At 51.4% G+C, this 16677-nt stretch overlaps 2 protein-coding genes across 2 annotated transcripts; one reads left to right on the forward strand and one right to left on the reverse strand.

The window, feature by feature from the left end:
- Positions 1–3271: 3271 nt before the first annotated feature.
- Positions 3272–8059, forward strand: POLR2I (RNA polymerase II subunit I). The gene is made up of 6 exons (XM_053266685.1): positions 3272–3425; positions 4326–4380; positions 5197–5270; positions 6571–6645; positions 6808–6859; positions 7812–8059. Exons 1-6 carry the CDS (start codon positions 3367–3369, stop codon positions 7872–7874), a joined length of 378 nt encoding a protein of 125 aa, XP_053122660.1. The 5' UTR covers positions 3272–3366; the 3' UTR covers positions 7875–8059.
- Positions 8060–9206: 1147 nt separating this feature from the next.
- OVOL3 (ovo like zinc finger 3) lies at positions 9207–13222 on the reverse strand. The gene is made up of 4 exons (XM_053267667.1): positions 13120–13222; positions 12109–12266; positions 10997–11180; positions 9207–9538 (listed from the first exon to the last, which is right to left on the reverse strand). The coding sequence occupies exons 1-4, from the start codon at positions 13220–13222 to the stop codon at positions 9207–9209; spliced, it is 777 nt and encodes a 258-aa protein (XP_053123642.1).
- Positions 13223–16677: the final 3455 nt, after the last annotated feature.

Consider the following 16677-nt stretch of genomic DNA (forward strand, 5'->3'; position numbering starts at 1 on the left):
TGCCTCAACCTGGGACACCAGGGAGAGTTTTGTGTCCAGAAGCAACCCCCGGACTGCGTACCTGTTCCTTCTGGGGAAGTGTGACCCCATCCAGAACAGGCAGATCAAAATCATCTCCCAAGTTCCAACCTCGCACGATAAGTACCTCCATCTTATCTGGATTCAGTCTCAGCTTGTTACCTCTCATCCAGCCCATCACTGCCTCCAGGCAGGCATTAGGGAGGTTATGCCTGATCCTGATGATGCTGACATGGAGAAACAGATTTGGGTGTCATCAGCATACTGATAACACCCTGCACCAAATCTCCTGATGATCTCTCCCAGCGGTTTCATGTAGATGTTAAACAACATGGGAGACAATACAGAGCCCTAAGAGACACCATACCGAAGTTCAGTTTTTGAAGAACAACAGTCCCCGAGAGACACCATCTGGAATCTGCCCGAGATATAGGAGTGGATCCACCGCAAAGCAGTGCCTCCCACCCCCAACCCTCTCAGACGCTCCAGAAGGATACTGTGGAATGGAAAATGCCTTTTCAGAAAGCTGCTTTGTAATTGCTTTGTAGAAAGTGTGTTTGCAAGTCAGTGCCTCTGTGGGATGGAAAAGTACAGACCAAAAGAAAGTGTTAAGTCAGCTATCTGCCCAGAGCAGAATAAGTGGGGGTTTGCAGCAGCGGGGAGAGATAGGCTCCCCTGAATAGTAATTGTATTGTTCTAGGAATGTGAAGGCTTCTCCTATTAATTAATTATCTCTCTGCTGTGAAATAGAAACTTAGAGCGCAAAGTCCAGCCTCTATGCAAGCATATGTACGAATGTAATGAACTGATTGGTTCTTTGGGGCTGAATGTTGATGCCTAATTGTGTAGTAATGCCAAATTATAAAAACTTGTGACCCAGGCAGCTGGGCACGTCTCTCAGGTTTTACCGTTAGGTACTGGGAGCGTCACCAGCGCTGGTTTTCAATAAACGGTGATTTTGCTTCCTTCAATCATCCTTGTTTGCCTGGTTTGTGGTTCTGAGGAATTTGTTGGCCCTCAGGTAACAATACTATGGTCAATAGTATCGAAAGCCGCTGAGAGGTCCAAAAGGACCAACAGAGTCACACTTCCTTTGTCAATTGCCAATTGGAGGTCATCCATCAGGCCGACCAAGGCAGTCTCCACCCCATAGCCCACCCGAAAGCTGGTCTGAAATGGGTCTAGATAATCCGTTTCACCCAAGACTGCCTGGAATTGGGAGGCCACCACCCTCTCAATTACCTTGCCCAGCCACGGAAGGTTGGAGACAGGCTTATAGTTGCTCAGCTCTGAGGAATCCAGGGCAGGCTTCTTCAGAAGTAGTCTAATAATTGCCTCCTTAAGACAAGGAGGCATCCTGTCCTCCCTCAGAGAAGCATTTATGCTTTTAAACAACCAATGACTGTACTTCACCAGTGGGGGAAAATAAAAGAAGAAAAAAGAATGAGAGAAAAGCAGTATTTTCAGCCACTTCTCCCAGGACCATTGCGGTAACTTGGAGAGGTTATTCAAGCAGCAAACAATGACTAATAATCATGGAGCATTCATTTACAACCATGCTCATCAAGCAGCAACAAAACTGACTGAACCTGCAAGCGAGAAACTGCAGACCTCTTGGCCATGGAGAAGGACATTGTTGAATAATCTAGTGCTGCAGCCCAGTGAAGTGCCATGGAGAACCATCACTTTAAAGGGCCCTAGGGTGGAACTTAGCAATCCTGGTCTCATTGTACTGCATGGAAACACTAAAGGCTAAAACACCACTTGGTGTCTGCAAATTTTGGACTTTCACAGGACCCTTCACCAGGGAGAAGAGAAAGTTGGCAAAATGTCCTGAATGCACAGAGGCAGCTAAGTTACCAGAGACGAAACGTTTAGCCTGTTATCAGCAACGCAAGTCTGCAGGTTGGAACTGGGACCTGAGACGCTGAATCTCTTTTTCCTAGGTTTTTGTAATGACCGGGGATCTAGAAACCTTAGTTTCCAACCAGTTTGGCTAAAGCTGCTTAGCAGGTATGGTCGGTTCTTGTGAAAGTTCAGGAAATCCATCTCGTTCCACGATAGTTGCTAAGAAACATAGCAAAGCCCTGATGATTGTCTTGTCGTCAGTGATGGCCATTGAGACTCGGCCAATGTGAGGTATTCAGATGTCCAAGCTTTACGTAAGCCCAATGAAGGCATTACGCCTGTTGTGCACAGTGAACACGTGGCAGGTGCCATGAGCTTGCAACTGCTGGCCATGCCCCCACACCAACACACTTGTGGGCCAGTGGCCACATCCCTAGACTGCCGTATATTCAGTGCTCCTCTGCAGAACCTGTTCCTGGCTTCTGCCAGGAATGGTGAGGAAAGGGCAAGAGAGGGGAAGAGTGAGGAATCCCACCCCTTCCAAATCCACCCAGGCTTGGGGTCGGGGAAGTCTTGGGGGCAGTGCCAAATGCACCCTTCACATGATGCTGAACCCATGTTCAGAGCCTCCCTCTGCACCCAGGCTCGAGGGGGCGGAACGGCCCCCAAGGGTGTCAGCCTGTAGAACTGTCTCAGACTGCACATGTTATGTTCAATGTGCGTGCAATGCGTGTAGAGTGAACCTATATTCAGATCTGCATACATGTTTGGTTATTCACACACATTACGCTGAATGCATGTTCAGCTTCTGATCTGCTCCCTGCATTTGAGGGGGACTGTGCGCAGGTTCACTTTTAGAATGAACACAGGTAGAATCATTCCCACAAAAACACGAACGAGTGCACAGACACCTGAATGCACAGCTAAAATAATGCCTTAAAAGGGTTTGCCGTTCTTGCGTTTCGTGGCAATTGGCAGCAAAGAGTCACTCTGGGGGCACACGGCAGCTTGAGGGGGCCGTTTCCAGAAGGAGACCAGCACCTCCTCGTTGAGAGGAGGGCAACCCTACCCCACTGTGCAATTTTGTTTTTTTAAGGAAGCACTTCTGGGGATGAGGTAAGATCATTGGAGGGGGCTTTGCTCTGTGTGCCGAAGGGGAGGGAAGCTTGATCCCAGGGAGATCGCAGCAGCCGCCGCCTGAGAGAGGCCTTGCTGGCTGAATAGGGCCAGTTGTTCTCCCCTTCTTCCACCCCACTTTGAAAGGCGCCTCCTCTTTGCCAGTGATTTCCTCCGGGCAGCTTTCTTCCACCACAGGAGGAGGGGGAAAAATAATCTAAACAGAACCGGAAGCTGCAGTTATTTGGGAGTCTAGCAATAACTACTCTACATAGGAAGGAAACCGCGGAGCCCAGCAAATGCGCCTGCGCGCTCTAGGAACAGGCGGGGCGATGCCCGTTTCGCGCCTGCGCACTTCGGCGACAGGTTGCTCGGGTGGTTGCCATGGAGTCGGAAGGGGCCTACGAGCAGGGCTTCGTGGGGATCCGCTTCTGCCAAGAATGGTGAGGAAGGGGCGAGAGAAGCGGGGCGAGGGCGAGGGGTGTTGCCGCTTCCAAACCCACCCAGGCTTGGGGGCGGAGGAGTCTCCCTTTCCGTCCTCCCCGATCTCTGCTTCTGACGCCAAAATTCCCAAGCTTATGGAACTCATTGCCACGAGACCAGAAGGGTAGGGAGCATGATCTAGTGGCGGCGGCAGCGAGGGGCACAGCTCTTTTTTTGAAACGGGGGGCTGAAACATTCCTGCTTTTAAAGGACATGGGGCATGCTGGGGGTGATGGGAGTTGTAGTCCCACAGCATCCGGCGACTCACGGTTGGGAACCCCGGAACTGGATGCAGAGTTGGACAGGTGGATGGCCCTGTACCTTTCCGCAGGTCTAACCTTTATTTTTAAGGGGGTCGTCTTAAATTCAGAGCCGTCTTCTATTGGGCTAAATGTGGAAATAGAGGGGAGTTGGGGAGGCGAAGCTTGCTGTGCCGACCCTCCAGCATCTGGCAGGTGGGAACAGAGATGCTCCTGCCCCTTGAAACGCCCCTGGTTAAGGAATGGCCAACCTGAGGCTCTCCTTCGATTGCTGGACTACAACTCCCATCGTCCCCAGCCTCAGTTGTGGCTAAGGGTGATGGGAATTGTAGTCCCGCAACAGACAGAGCGCTTCTGGTTGGCCCCCTCCTCCGTTGCTCCTGGTCAACCAAGCCCTAATTTGAGAGAATGCTCTGAAGGATTAGAAAGAATCTAAAATTATAATTGTGAATTTTAAAAGGGTTAGAATCTAGAATGGAAATAGCTGCTTTGTGCTGTCTTCGCTGTGGATACAGTGCAAACCCTCCTTCCTAAGACTCTGTGACTCGGATGCATATTGAAGGTTCACCTTTCCCCCCCCCCTGTTCTCTGCTTCAACAGCAACAACATGTTGTACCCCAAGGAAGACAAGGAGAACAGGATCTTACTCTACGCGGTGAGTCCAAACTGTTTGAGGGGCTGGTCTGTCTGTCTTAGCACCTTATATACCCGTCATGGCCACTATCAAGGAAGAGTTGCAAGCAAAATCTAGACTGGATATAAAAGGATTATCTTCCTTAGAGGCCTTCAGGAGAGCCTTGGACCCATCTTTGTAGCCTGTCTTCTAATGATACGTAACTTTAATTTTAATATATTTTAATCTGTTTTAAATGTGTTTTTAATTTTGATTGTTTTATGTGTGTTTTAATGTAAACTGCCCTGAGACACTTTAGGAAAGGAGAAATATAAACTGAATGAATGAATAATAAAAGATGATAAATAAGATGTCCATCACTTCTTAGTATTGAGACTCTGATAGTTGGAGCTAGACGATCCCTGAATGTGGAGATTTGCATCTGGCTATTGTGGCTTGGAAGCCACACATAGACTCCCCTTCTGTGTATTTATCTGCTCTTTTTAAAAAGCAGTGTTAGTGCTTGACACAACACTGAGTGATGGTGAGCCCTGTGGGTCTGCTCTGTGGCAGGTAGCGGTTTGTACTCCAGGGCCTTAAGCAGAAGTCCTTCCTAGCCCTGCCAACCTTTTAACTGGAAATCCAGCCCGTGTGTAGGGAATGAACTTCTCTGTGGAGCTACGGTAGATGCTGACATGGAGCTGTGGACCTGGTGAAGAGAGGCCTGCCCACCTCCAGAGAAAGGACATCCAGACAGTTTTCTCCTCTCGACACTGATGGTTGTACATTAGGTTTATCCCTCCTTGTTGGCTGCCTTGCGTATGTTGCTACTTCTTTTTACTTTCCTTCCCTCTCAAGTGCCGGAACTGCGACTACCAGCAGGAGGCTGACAACAGCTGCATCTACGTCAACAAGATCACACATGAAGTCGAGTAAGTGCTGGCAGCTGCCTGGAGTGGCACAGAAGGTGCTACTAAGCTGTGGCAGTTTGCAGAGTCAACAAGATATTCCCAGTGTTCAGATGTTAGCCCCAGCATGGAGGGAGCTGTGGCGCATCTAGGTCATTTTGGAGACTGGATCTGAAGGGCTTCGGAGCTCCCCCCACCAGCTTGAGTGGGGGTCGGGGGCAAGTTGCATCTTTAAAAAAAAAATGTTTTTCAGCTGCTGCTGTGCGGCGGGGATGTGGAGATGGGGTGGCTGGCATAGTGCAGACTGAGATGGGGGAGGCGGTGGCAAGAACTCCTTCCCTGAGCCCGCCTGCTGCCCAATGACAGGTTGGGCCATTTGGGGCCTCTGCACAGAGAGCCCCTAAATGGGCTCTAAATGGCCTGACCTGTCATTTGGGCAGCTGGTGGGCTCAGGGAAGGAGCTCTTGCCACCGACTCCATCTCGGTCCACACCTTGCTGGCCACCTCCTGTTTCTGCTAGGCGGCTGAAAAAAGTGTTTTTAAAAAGATATAATTTGTCCCTGACCCTCCTCCTGTGGGCAGTGGCGGGGCTCTGGGGAGCCCCCCCCCCCACGAACATTTGGAGGCCTCTTCGTAGACAGGAGGCCATGAACCAGATCCCCAAGGCCTGTGGCAAAGTGCGCCTCTGGGAGGGAGAGCTAACAAACGTAACAAGCAGCGAGACAGACAGTGAGGAACATAGTGGTTTGTTGTTCAAGACTGCTTCCTGCTTACGGCATTGCTCTCGCTGAAGCTCACCAGTGCCTGCAGGCTCGGTGTCTGGTGTTGCCGCCCTTGGCTCACTTACTAAGGAGCAAGCTCTGCTGAACACAGTGGAACTTGCTTCCAGGCAAGCACACATAAGGCTGCTCTGTAAAGGAGGCAGTGAGCAGGAGCAGGGCTGGGGAATACTTGGAAAGGGAGGGGCCAGGGCAGAGACAACATTTGGCAAAGAAAAGCAAGACACCTTGAGGTTTGCTTGCCGCTTTGGAAATTCAGAGAAGCAGCAGCCAGGCAGATATGAGGGAAGCTCAGAAGAAGGGCGGGTAGAGGCCAGACCAAAAGAAGTGCAGGCGAGCGGGTGTCTTTGGATGGTGGGGTTTTTTGTTTTTGTTTTTGCTTTTATCAGATGACAACTTCTAGTGTCTTTTTAATTTGGGCCTTGTAGAGTGTGTCTGTGGCCCACCCACCTGCCTATATTATAATCAGCTCTCAGTTCTAAGGGCGGGGTGGGGACGTGGGAGGAAAGTTGGAAATAAACAACATGCAACGTTTTGATTTGCAGCGAATTAACCCAGATCATTGCAGATGTTTCTCAGGATCCGACTCTGCCGCGAACAGAAGACCACCCCTGCCAGAAGTGAGTGCTGAGCTCTTTTGTCGGGCTTTTAGAGACGTGTGACCAGGTCACTTCATGTCAACTAGCCGGAAGCTTAAAGCCATGGGTGCAGATGAGGTCCAGGCTCCCGCAGGGCCTGTTCTGCCTCTAGCGCTGACCAGACCCTCTTACCCTGCTTTCCAGGTGCGGCCACAAGGAAGCCGTCTTTTTCCAGTCTCACAGTGCCAGGGCAGAGGTAAGGAGATGCATTTCTCGCTTGGCGTGTCCATTGTTAGGAGCACTAGGACCCCCATCCCTTAGTTTCCTAAACGCGACGGCTGCCCTCTACCCATTCAAGCCTTTTAGAAATGGAGTCTTTGGTGGCAGCCGCTCAGCCAATCAACTCCTTTAATCCATTAGGCTTTATTAGGCTGCAAATGTAAAGGAGATCTCTTCAGATCTCTGGAACACATGGATTTGAACAGGCACCTACAGATTCACTTGCCAACTCGCCAGTGGCAAGTGCCCACAGCCCTCTGGCGAGCCCCTCACAGATCTCCTCTCCAGAGATCTCATTTCCACTGCCATTTTTGAGCAGGTAAGAAAGCAGGAATCTTCTCTGAGCAGTAGCAGAGAGCTCCCCCTGTTTCTTACCGTCTCCATCTCCTGGTGCAAAGGCCAGAAGACCCACTTCTCTCCTAAGCCCTCTGCCTCTGTGCCAGAAAAGGATCCAAGGGGACTGGTGGCAACCACAAACAATGGCTGGCTAGTGAGCAAAGCCTAAACTGGTGGATCCCTGAATTTGAACCTATGTAGTCTGGTGGTTGTAGTTTTTTGAGTGCCATCCAGGAGCTTGGTGCTTTACAGAGAATGAGAGGACAGGTCTCTGCCCCAAGGGCCTTACAGTCTAGATATTGACACAAGATTACAGAAGGGGCAGAGGAGGGAAATGGAGGTGGGGTAAACTGGGGTGGGGTGGAGAGATATGTAATTATTTCAGTTACAGGCACTCAAGCTTAGTTAGTGTAGGGTACGGGGACCAGGGTTGGGCCAAAGGCTTCCTGGAAAAGGGATTGGAAGGAAGTTTGAGCTCTCCCTGGGTGGTGGGCTGTCACAGTTTTCCGTAGGCCTCACGAGCACACACACACAGATCCCACGCCCGGAGCAGCGGCCTCCTTCCCCACCCTGACCCCTTTCCTGTCTCTTAGGATGCCATGCGGCTGTATTACGTCTGCACAGCCCCACACTGTGGTCACCGTTGGACGGAGTGAAGCCCTTGGAGGCATCGGAGCAGCCGCCGGTTCCCTTCAGCCAGGGCCCCGGTGCGGGTGCTGGAGAACTGCCTCTGTGCCGGGCGGGGCATTGGCTGCCTCTCTGGGCTTAGCCCAAGCACAGCTGTGTGTGGAAGTTGTGTTTGGCTCTGTGAATCAATAAAAAGGCTCTGTTTTTTAAAAAAGGCTCTCCTCTGCAGGTTTCAGCCACTCCCACTCAGGCTGCATCTCCTCTGCCCCAGGAAGAGCCCTGGGGCAAGGGTGAGAGCGGCCTGGCCCAAGATGGAGGGCACTCGCTTCGGCCCCTCCCTCCTGGAAAAGCCTGCTGCCCTTGTCAGTTGCAGGAGGGCAGTGGAAGCCCCCTGGCCTCTGCCCCCCGTGCCGGGTGACTTTCAGTCAAGCAGGAGCGCCAGCAAGGCAAGATCCCCCCTGTGGAGGAGTCCCCCTTTTGCCCTCCTGTCCCTCCTTGTGGGTCTGGTCTTTTGTAAGCCCCAGAGACGAGGCTGTCTACTCAGCAAAGTGATTCGGAAAAGAGGTAGTTGCCTAGAGGCCAGAGGAAGGCAGGTAGCGGGCTGTTGGACTCTGAGGAAGGGGCTCGGAAGAAGAGCCCCGCTCCGGGCACAGAGGGCAAATTCCGGCCAGGCCAGCATTTTGCTTCCCACCGTGGCCGAGCAGAAGCCTCAGGGGGGCCTGCAAGCAGGGCCTTCTCTTCAGGCGCCTGTTGCGCCCCAAGGATGTCTCATCCTCCCTAACTCTGCGAGTCACCTTCCCTTCTCATGAGCCCCTGGTGGCGCAGTGGTAAAACTGCCGCCCTGTAACCAGAAGGTTGCAAGTTCAATCCTGACCAGGGGCTCAAGGTTGACTCAGCCTTCCATCCTTCCAAGGTCGGTAAAATGAGTACCCAGAATGCTGGGGGCAATATGCTAATTAGAGAGCTCCGGCTATAGAGCGGTATATAAATGTAAGTGCTATTGCTATTGCTATTGAGCTCCATGTTCTGCCTGGTCTGCCCATCTCATTTCATTAGGTGGCCGAGTAATATGAGAGGGAGAAAGCGCCTCCCTAGCCTTTCTCCACCCCAGGCATAACCTTACAAGCCTCTCCCGTCTCTTCTCCAAACCCAAGAGCCCCAGATGCTCCCGCCTTTCCTCACAGTGGCGTCTTGCCACCTCTGCCGCCAGTTCAAGCAACACGAGGCATGCTAAATTGAGAGTATGGAAACTTTCTTATTTGCATCGCCAATTGCTAGAGTTCAGCTTTTCTTGGGCAGGATCTGGATTCTGTGGGGTGGGGTTTTTAGGCCAGAAATGCACCCGGTCCTACTCTCTGGCCTCAGCCACAGTGTGCAGAAGGGTAGAGTACGTGGAAGGGGGTGTGGAGGGCTGGTGGAAGCGGGTGTCCCTGGCTGGTGGAAGGGGGTGCCCCTGGCTCCTGGAAGGCCTCCGCCACCAGGCCATGGGCAGGGTGGAGCTGGCGCATGTGGCCGTAATACTCGTCGCTGCCGCTGCAGGTGAAGCCACACTCCTCGCACACAAAGAGCTTGGAGCGGCGCTCCCGGTAGGCGTAGTGCTGCTGGATGCTGTGGATCTTCTTCAGGTGGGACTCCAGGGAGCAGCGCTGGGTGAAGGCCTTGTTGCAGACGCGGCAGCAGTAGGGGCGGATGCCTGCAGAGGAAGCAAGGCGGGGGCCGTGACGCTTGGGCCCGGAGGGACACCCGCAACCTGGCCCAGGACCCCTCAGCTGCACCCACCAGCTGGATGGTTCTGTGCCCCTCTGCTGGCCCCTGTGTGCGAGAAAGGCCTGCTCTGGAGAAAACGGGGGAGGGCGCCAAACACCAGAACAAAGAGAGCAGGCTTCAGAGAAGGTGTGGAAGAGAGTTTTGCTCCCCTTTTGGAATTGCTAATTAAGTGGCCCCAAAGAAGAGCCAGCATGGCGTAGTGGTTAGAGTGTTGGACTAGGACTGGGAAGACCTGAGTTCAAGTCTCCATTTGGCCATGAAGCTCACTGGGTGACTCTGAGGCCAGCCATATATCTCTTAGCCTAACCTACCTCAGGGATTTTGTGAGGATAAACAATATACACCACACTGGGAACCATTTTCACATATCTTTTGCTGTGCAAATAGGACCTTTTGATGGAAAGCAGTATATGTTTTATAAACTCAACATGCATGGGGCCAATGCGCCATTACCTGGGCATCTCTGAGGTTTCCTCTCTTCATCCTTGTGCACTTAATTTGCCCTGATCAAAGGCAAGTAGCTGACCAGGAGTGCAGCATCCTGCTGTCCACAGAGGCCAGCCAGATGCCTCCAGGAAGCAGGACTTCAAGGCAATCGCTGTGCCCTGCCCACTCCGCCACAACTGGGGTTCAGTGGCAACAGCAGCTTCCTTCCGTAGCTGGCGAGCCGAGGCTCACTTGAGGATGCTAATACTGTGATACCTTTCTACAAATCAATGATTCAGCCACATTTGGAATACTATGAGCAGTTCTGGTCACTCAAACAGAATATTACAGAAAGGGGAAATGTGCAGAAGAGGGCAACCAGGATGATGGGGCCTAGAGCACCTTCCTTGCAAGGCAAGGCTGCAACCTTGGGGGCTTTTTGGTAAAGAGAAAAGACAACTGCGGGGAGGCGTGACAGAGGTCCATAAAATGATGCATGGTGTGGAGAGAGTGGATGCAGAGCTCCTCTCTCACAACACTAGAACCAGGGGTCATCCCGTGAAACCAATTGCCAGGAAATTTAGGACCGACAAAAGGAAGTCGGTCCTAGAGTTTGCCCCTGTTGATATGATTAATTTTCACACAGTGCATAATTAATCTATGGAATTCCCTGCCATGGGGTGTGATGGCCACCAGTTGCGGAAGGCTTTAAAAGGGGCTTAGACACGTTCATGGGGGACAGATCTATCACTAGCTACTAGTCTAGTGGCTGTGGCTACCTCCAGCCTCAGAGGCAGGATGCCTCTCAATACCAGTTGCAGGGGAGCAACCGTAGGAGAGAGGGCATGCCCTCACCTCTTCCCTGTGGGCTTCCTGGAGGCATCTGGTGGGCCACTGGGGAACAGGAGGCTGGACAAGAGGGGCCTTGGGCTGCTCTTATGTGCTTTCCGGGTCCCACCTGTGTGAGTCCTCAGGTGCCTCTTGAGATCGAAGGTGTCATTGAAGCCTTTGCCACAGTACTTGCAGATGTGCTTCTTGACGGAGCTGTGGCACTTGAGGTGCCGGTTCATCATGCGCTGCAGGGGGAAGGACTTGCTGCACACGTGGCACACGAACTCTGCCCTTGCTGGAGGACCCCTGCCCTGGGATCAAAGGAGGCAGAGTCAGCGTTGCTGCAGCAAGCTCAGGGGCATCCTTGGGCCGCTGTCTGGGCCCTGGCAAAGCCTGCCCCAAGTTGCTTGCCCCTGTGGACATTCAGGTTGTGCTGAAGGTATAAACACCCTTGCATGCCCTTGCTTTTGTTTCAGTTGGGGTAAAGCCCAAGGGATGAAGCCTTGTGGCAACGGTGGGTTTTCAGCTGGCGTTTGGGCAGAGAGGGAAAGGGAGAGCACACCAGCTAGGCATCCTTCACATCTGGGAGTGCGTTCCTGGCGTGGGTGGGAGCAAGGGGGAAAGGGGCAGGAGGCTCCCGGGGGGTGAAACTCAGGGGAGCAAAAGCCACAAGCATGGATCTGTGGGGAAAGAAGGGCACAAAGCCAACGCTGAAGGGAAGGGAAAGCGTGTCCGTACTGGATGCCCATGGAGAGGCTGGAGGAAGGGGTGTCACATGGGCCAAAGGGCTTCAGAATGGCTTAAGTCCTGGATAACAACCCCTGCCACAAAGGCATGATCAGGGCGAGAACCTTGTCCTGCCCTGAGCTCATTAGAGGAAAATTGGGATGGAAACGTGCACACTCATAAGGTTGCCTTGGGGAGGGCATACTGTCTCTCAGCCTCTTCAACTGCGCTCCCCTCTCCAGCATTGGGGTGATCATCCTGGCCTACCTTATCAAGCAGTTGTTAAGATTCCAAAGACAATGTATGCGAAACAGGAGGAATCCTACGGTTATGATAGCACTATGCATAATAAAGACAAACTTCTCCTGCCTTAAGACAGGATCCTCCTAACCAGAAGCATCTCTAGCTGAATGTCAGAACAGTTCCAAGACAGAATTCCCAAGCTGGTGCAGAACCCGAGAGAGGGCGAAGGATCCGTGTAGGCTAGGCGCTGGCGATCCTGCCCACCCTTACCTTGTTGCTTCTAGGATATTTTCCCACAAGATCCATTGGAGAGGGAAACAGACTCGGGATGAGACTTCCAGGATCTCCTTCAGGCGTCCTCTCCCACATGCCCAGACTGTTGGCTCTGAGGACCCAGGGGCCTGGAAAGGGTTTGGCCAGGCGGCCTTCTGCAAAAGGGAAACACTCCAGCACAATGGCTTGCTTACAGGGACCCTGCCTTTAATTCGCTGTCCTAATGCCGGTTGTGTGAATTGCCCTTGTGTATGCTACTGGAAACACTTGCTCTGGCCTTCACGAGTGATGGGGGTTGAGTTTTTCTCCCTACGGGAAGATTAAGCATATGAAGATCATGGTGTGTGAAGCAGGGGACCGGGCCCTATTGATGGCCTTTTTGTTACCCAGCATGCAGAGAAGAAAGCGTAACACAGTGGGAAAATACTTCCTTGGCATGCAGACGGCGCCTGGTTCAATCCCTGGAATCGCTTGGCAGGGCTGAGACAGACCCTTGTCTGGAACCCTGAAGAGGTCCTGCTAGTCAGAGCATTCAGTAGGTAGACAAACTGATGGTGTGACTCTGCATAGGGCAATTTAATATAAACTCCGGCTGCTCAGCTTGTGTTTGCATGTACACTGTACAAGCAGTGCGGTTTCTTTCCTTGTTGCCAGATCTTCAACTGCGCTATATTTAAGTCTATGGAATTCTTCCATAGAAGTTGCTAAAATATTGGCTGAAATAAAGCACAGGGGTCAGCGAGGGTTTGTACAGATCTGTAGGTTCCTTACGTTCCAAAGAAGCCTCCACCATCTCTCTAAAATCCCAGTATGTGCCTCGCCATCTATATTATCTGAATTTCTGTATGTAACACAGAATATATAATAGATCGTTCTCAAGAGGGTCAACCTTGCCTCTCTTAACATAGTTTCAAATATACATCTTTACATTCAGACTAGTGACAAGTCGCGAGAATAAATCTGGTCCAGGTTAAGAAATAAACAGGGTTAAAGAAGCAGTATACCCACCTGGGATGTAAGTGTCTCCCCGGAGCTGGTCAGATAGTGCACCCCAGTTCCGAGATCCTTGCCGGGTTGAGCTGCGACTTTTCACCAGAAAAGATTTAGGCATGGCTACCTTGGGATTCACGAGATGTATTTTCACATAGAGCAAAATGGAGATAGTGAGCAGCAATACGTAGAAGACCTCAAGGCCTTTTATTAAGCTAATGTGGAATCAAGGCGTCCCGATTCCTAGTAGTTGCTGCTCTAATGGATAGACCTCCCTCTTCTCTTGCAGCAGGGAACCGGATCCAGGTAGTCCACAACCCCACACCACCTCTCTACAATCCCATCCCCTTCCTATGAAAATATAGAGGCCTTGCTCTCCGTTTCTCTGCTCCAAAAGACTTATGGTAAACTTCATTCCATAGCCAACAATGAGAGAGAGAGAAATGCTCCCCTCTTGCTCCAGATTAATGAATCTGGAGTAACCACCATGCCACCGTTTTACACAGTTCCCATTGTGGAGTCAGCGCACAACCGTGCACTGAAAGAGTCAATCAACCCCAGCTTTTAGGCTTTCCTGATAAAGAGGGCAAAAGGTTAACTGAAATAATTTAAAGAGCAACTCAGAGCACCCTTAGCTGGGTCTAACGACCTGCTCACTCCCTACCTCTTCAGACCAGGGCATACATCCCCAGCTCCGCTCTCTAACACCCACCCACCTTTCAGCAAAACCAAGAAGCAAGCAACCAGAAGTTTCCACTTAATTCCTGGGCTCCCCCAGAAGCAAAGTCTGAAATCTCGGCTAATGTCTGATGGGATGGGAGTGATTCTGAAGAAGAGCACACTATTTAGATCAGAAGCAGGGGATGGCCTGGCAATTTGAATCAGCCTGGGGCAGGGCAGGGCATCTGAATGAGAGACCTCTACCTCCTTTGCATAGTCTCTGTTCATAACTGCAAAGGAGACAAAAGTCCTCCATCCTCTCTATGCAAATCCTACACTTGAATACAGAGAGAGGAGCCGGCAACAACGGTTACCCAGCCTGTCTCTTTGGCAGAACAGCTGCAGGATGTGGAAATTCACCTGAACCTCAACCACCTGGAGTACAGGAGTCGGATCAAAATCAGTATGTTGAGACAAGAATCTGCTCCCACAGAAAGCCTCAGTGACTGGAATAAGACAGCTTAGGCACATTCCTAGAAATGATCTTCATTTCTACCAACACTCTTTCAAGACTCTAGAGTTGAAAGATCCTCACTGGCTCCCAGCTGGTTTCCAGGCAGTAATGACTCGGATGGGTGTGTGTGTGTGTCAAAACTTGAATCTAAACAGGACAGAAGTGCTCATTGTGGGTGGGATAGATATTCCTATTCTGGATGGGGTTGCACTCCCCCAGAAAGAACAGGTACACAGTTGGGGGCCTCACCCTCCTATCCAAGCAATCAGGAAGTGATGGCCAAGAGCGCTTTCCATCAGCTTCAGCAGATTCGACCGCTGCATCCATGCCTTGAAGAGAACCACCTTTAAACAATGGTGCATCCACTGGTAACCTCCAGGCTGAACTACTGCAGTGCATTCTGCATAGAGCTGCTTGTGTACACTAGGAGTTGACACCGACTCGACAGCATACTCTTTCCTTTATTATATTGTGATTAGATAGGCACACCAACCCTGCTTTCCTTTGCACCCAGCCATGCCGGTTTGGGGCCACTGCTTGAGTGTCCTTGTCTGGGGGGGATTTTCCACCACTCAGTCTGGCTGCGCTTGTGGTGTTTAAAAGCAAACAAATCTCTCCTTTCAAACAGAGGCACATTTCCATGTCCTGCTGTTCGGGGCTCACATTTGAATAAACCGGTTTCCATGGACAGCTCTCTCAGCAGTTTGAGTGCATGCAGTGGCTGGCTCTCTTTTTGATTAACAAAACCCAGCCAGAGAGACGAAGAAGAGTTCACCTGAGGTCTCCCTCGCGGTGTCACCAGAGAACACCTCTTCGCTGCTGTGTCAGGCTGGCGCCCTCGACCCCATTTCCAACACTGGGCGGGGAGCAGCCCCAGAGCAGCATTTTGTTGCCCCAGGGCCTAGCATCTTAATCCTGTCTGGAGAGGCGGTGCTGTACAGCAGGCAGCAGCAGAGGCTGGCAACTCCCTGGTCAGAATCGTGCCTCCAGGGGGAATGCACGAGGCTCGGCCTGTGGGAGTCCCAAGGTGTGGCCAGGCATGGCATCCCGTGCACAGTTCTGGCTGGCTCCGCTCCCAAAGAGGAGGCTGCAGAGCTGGAAAAGGTGCAGAAGAGGGTGTCTGCAGGGAGCAGGCTCACCGTTAGGGCCAAGGCAGGAAAGCGAGAGAGGTCTGTGCAGTGAACCCATGGCGGGGATTCTCTCTCTCTTTCACAGTGCTAGAACGTCGGGGTGGGGGTCATCCATGGAAGAGGGTGGGCAGACCCAGGTGAGTCCTCCTCCACAATTTATTTATATTTATAATTCCACCCTTCATCCTGAAACCCCAGGGTGGTTAACAAGATAAAAACAATTCAATAAAAACATAAACACAGAACAAGTGCAGCTAACCATTTAAAAAGAGCAAGGGATTGCTCATTGGCCAAAAGCCTGAATAAAAAACCCTCCACACACACAGCAGCAGCATAATATGCTCACACCAAGATGTTGCGATTGCCACTAGCTTAGATAGCTTTAAAAGGGGGAATCCGGTCCATTTGTGACAGAAAGGTCCATCACTAGTTATTCTCCATGATGGCTATGCAGACCCTCCATGTCCAGAGACTGTAGGCCTCTTAATATCACTTGCTGGGAGGAGGGTGAGGTGGGTGAGGGAGGACAATTTCTTTCATGCCCTGCTTCCAGGCTTTGCAGAAGCACCTGGGTGGCCACTGTGGGGAACTGGATCCAACAGATGTTTGCTCCGATCCAGTAGGGCTGCTCTTACCATATTTACCCAAATAGAAGAGGACTCTGAATTTGAGATGATCCCCTTAGAAACAGAGGTTATATCTTGTAGTCACCTGAAATGAACAGGTCCAGACTCTGAATTTAAGACAAACCCCTCAATTTTAACATAAAAGAACCTGGGGGGAAACTAGTCTTGGATTCAGGTAAACACAGTCGGTTCCCAAGGAAGCTCAGCTGCCTTCTCAGCTCAGCCCTCTACCCCCCTAACCTCAAACAAGCACACTGGCCTACCATTCTGGGCTGTTGCGAGAACTAACAAAGGATTGTTGTACATGAAGTGCTACTAATAGTCAAAACTCGTATATGAAAACACTTTAAGTATTTCTTACTAATCCCCATTAAATACTATCCATCTCTCATTAGTTCCCAGACTTTGGAAGGAAGGGTATGCCCATTGCTGTTTGTCCCAAATGCTTTTTGATGAAATCAGACACCCCTGTTTATCTGGGGATGGGAATGGACAGTGGAGGCAGTGGGGGAGGGATTCCCAGCCCTCCATGCAGCAACCTTCAGATCACCTGGCGTCGTTCCTGCTGGGTTGCCCCACTGCAGGCTGAGATTGGCAAGCATCTCCTTCTTGCCTGCATCATCTACTCAAGAAAGTGCAGGGAGCC

The sequence above is a fragment of the Hemicordylus capensis genome, chromosome 7 (assembly GCF_027244095.1).
Source record: "Hemicordylus capensis ecotype Gifberg chromosome 7, rHemCap1.1.pri, whole genome shotgun sequence".
NCBI lineage: Eukaryota > Metazoa > Chordata > Lepidosauria > Squamata > Cordylidae > Hemicordylus > Hemicordylus capensis.

Excerpts from the sequence above, each read along its gene's own strand:
- POLR2I (XM_053266685.1), top strand. The coding sequence starts at position 3,367 with ATGGAGTCGGAAGGGGCCTACGAGCAGGGCTTCGTGGGGATCCGCTTC. Across the intron at positions 3,426-4,325 it reads ATCCGCTTCTGCCAAGAATG|CAACAACATGTTGTACCCCA; the intron begins GTGAGGAAGGGG and ends CTGCTTCAACAG. Across the intron at positions 4,381-5,196 it reads ACAGGATCTTACTCTACGCG|TGCCGGAACTGCGACTACCA; the intron begins GTGAGTCCAAAC and ends TTCCCTCTCAAG.
- OVOL3 (XM_053267667.1), bottom strand. The coding sequence starts at position 13,222 with ATGCCTAAATCTTTTCTGGTGAAAAGTCGCAGCTCAACCCGGCAAGGA. Across the intron at positions 12,267-13,119 it reads GGGAGACACTTACATCCCAG|AAGGCCGCCTGGCCAAACCC; the intron begins GTGGGTATACTG and ends TCCCTTTTGCAG. Across the intron at positions 9,539-10,996 it reads GCACCTGAGGACTCACACAG|GCATCCGCCCCTACTGCTGC; the intron begins GTGGGACCCGGA and ends CTTCCTCTGCAG.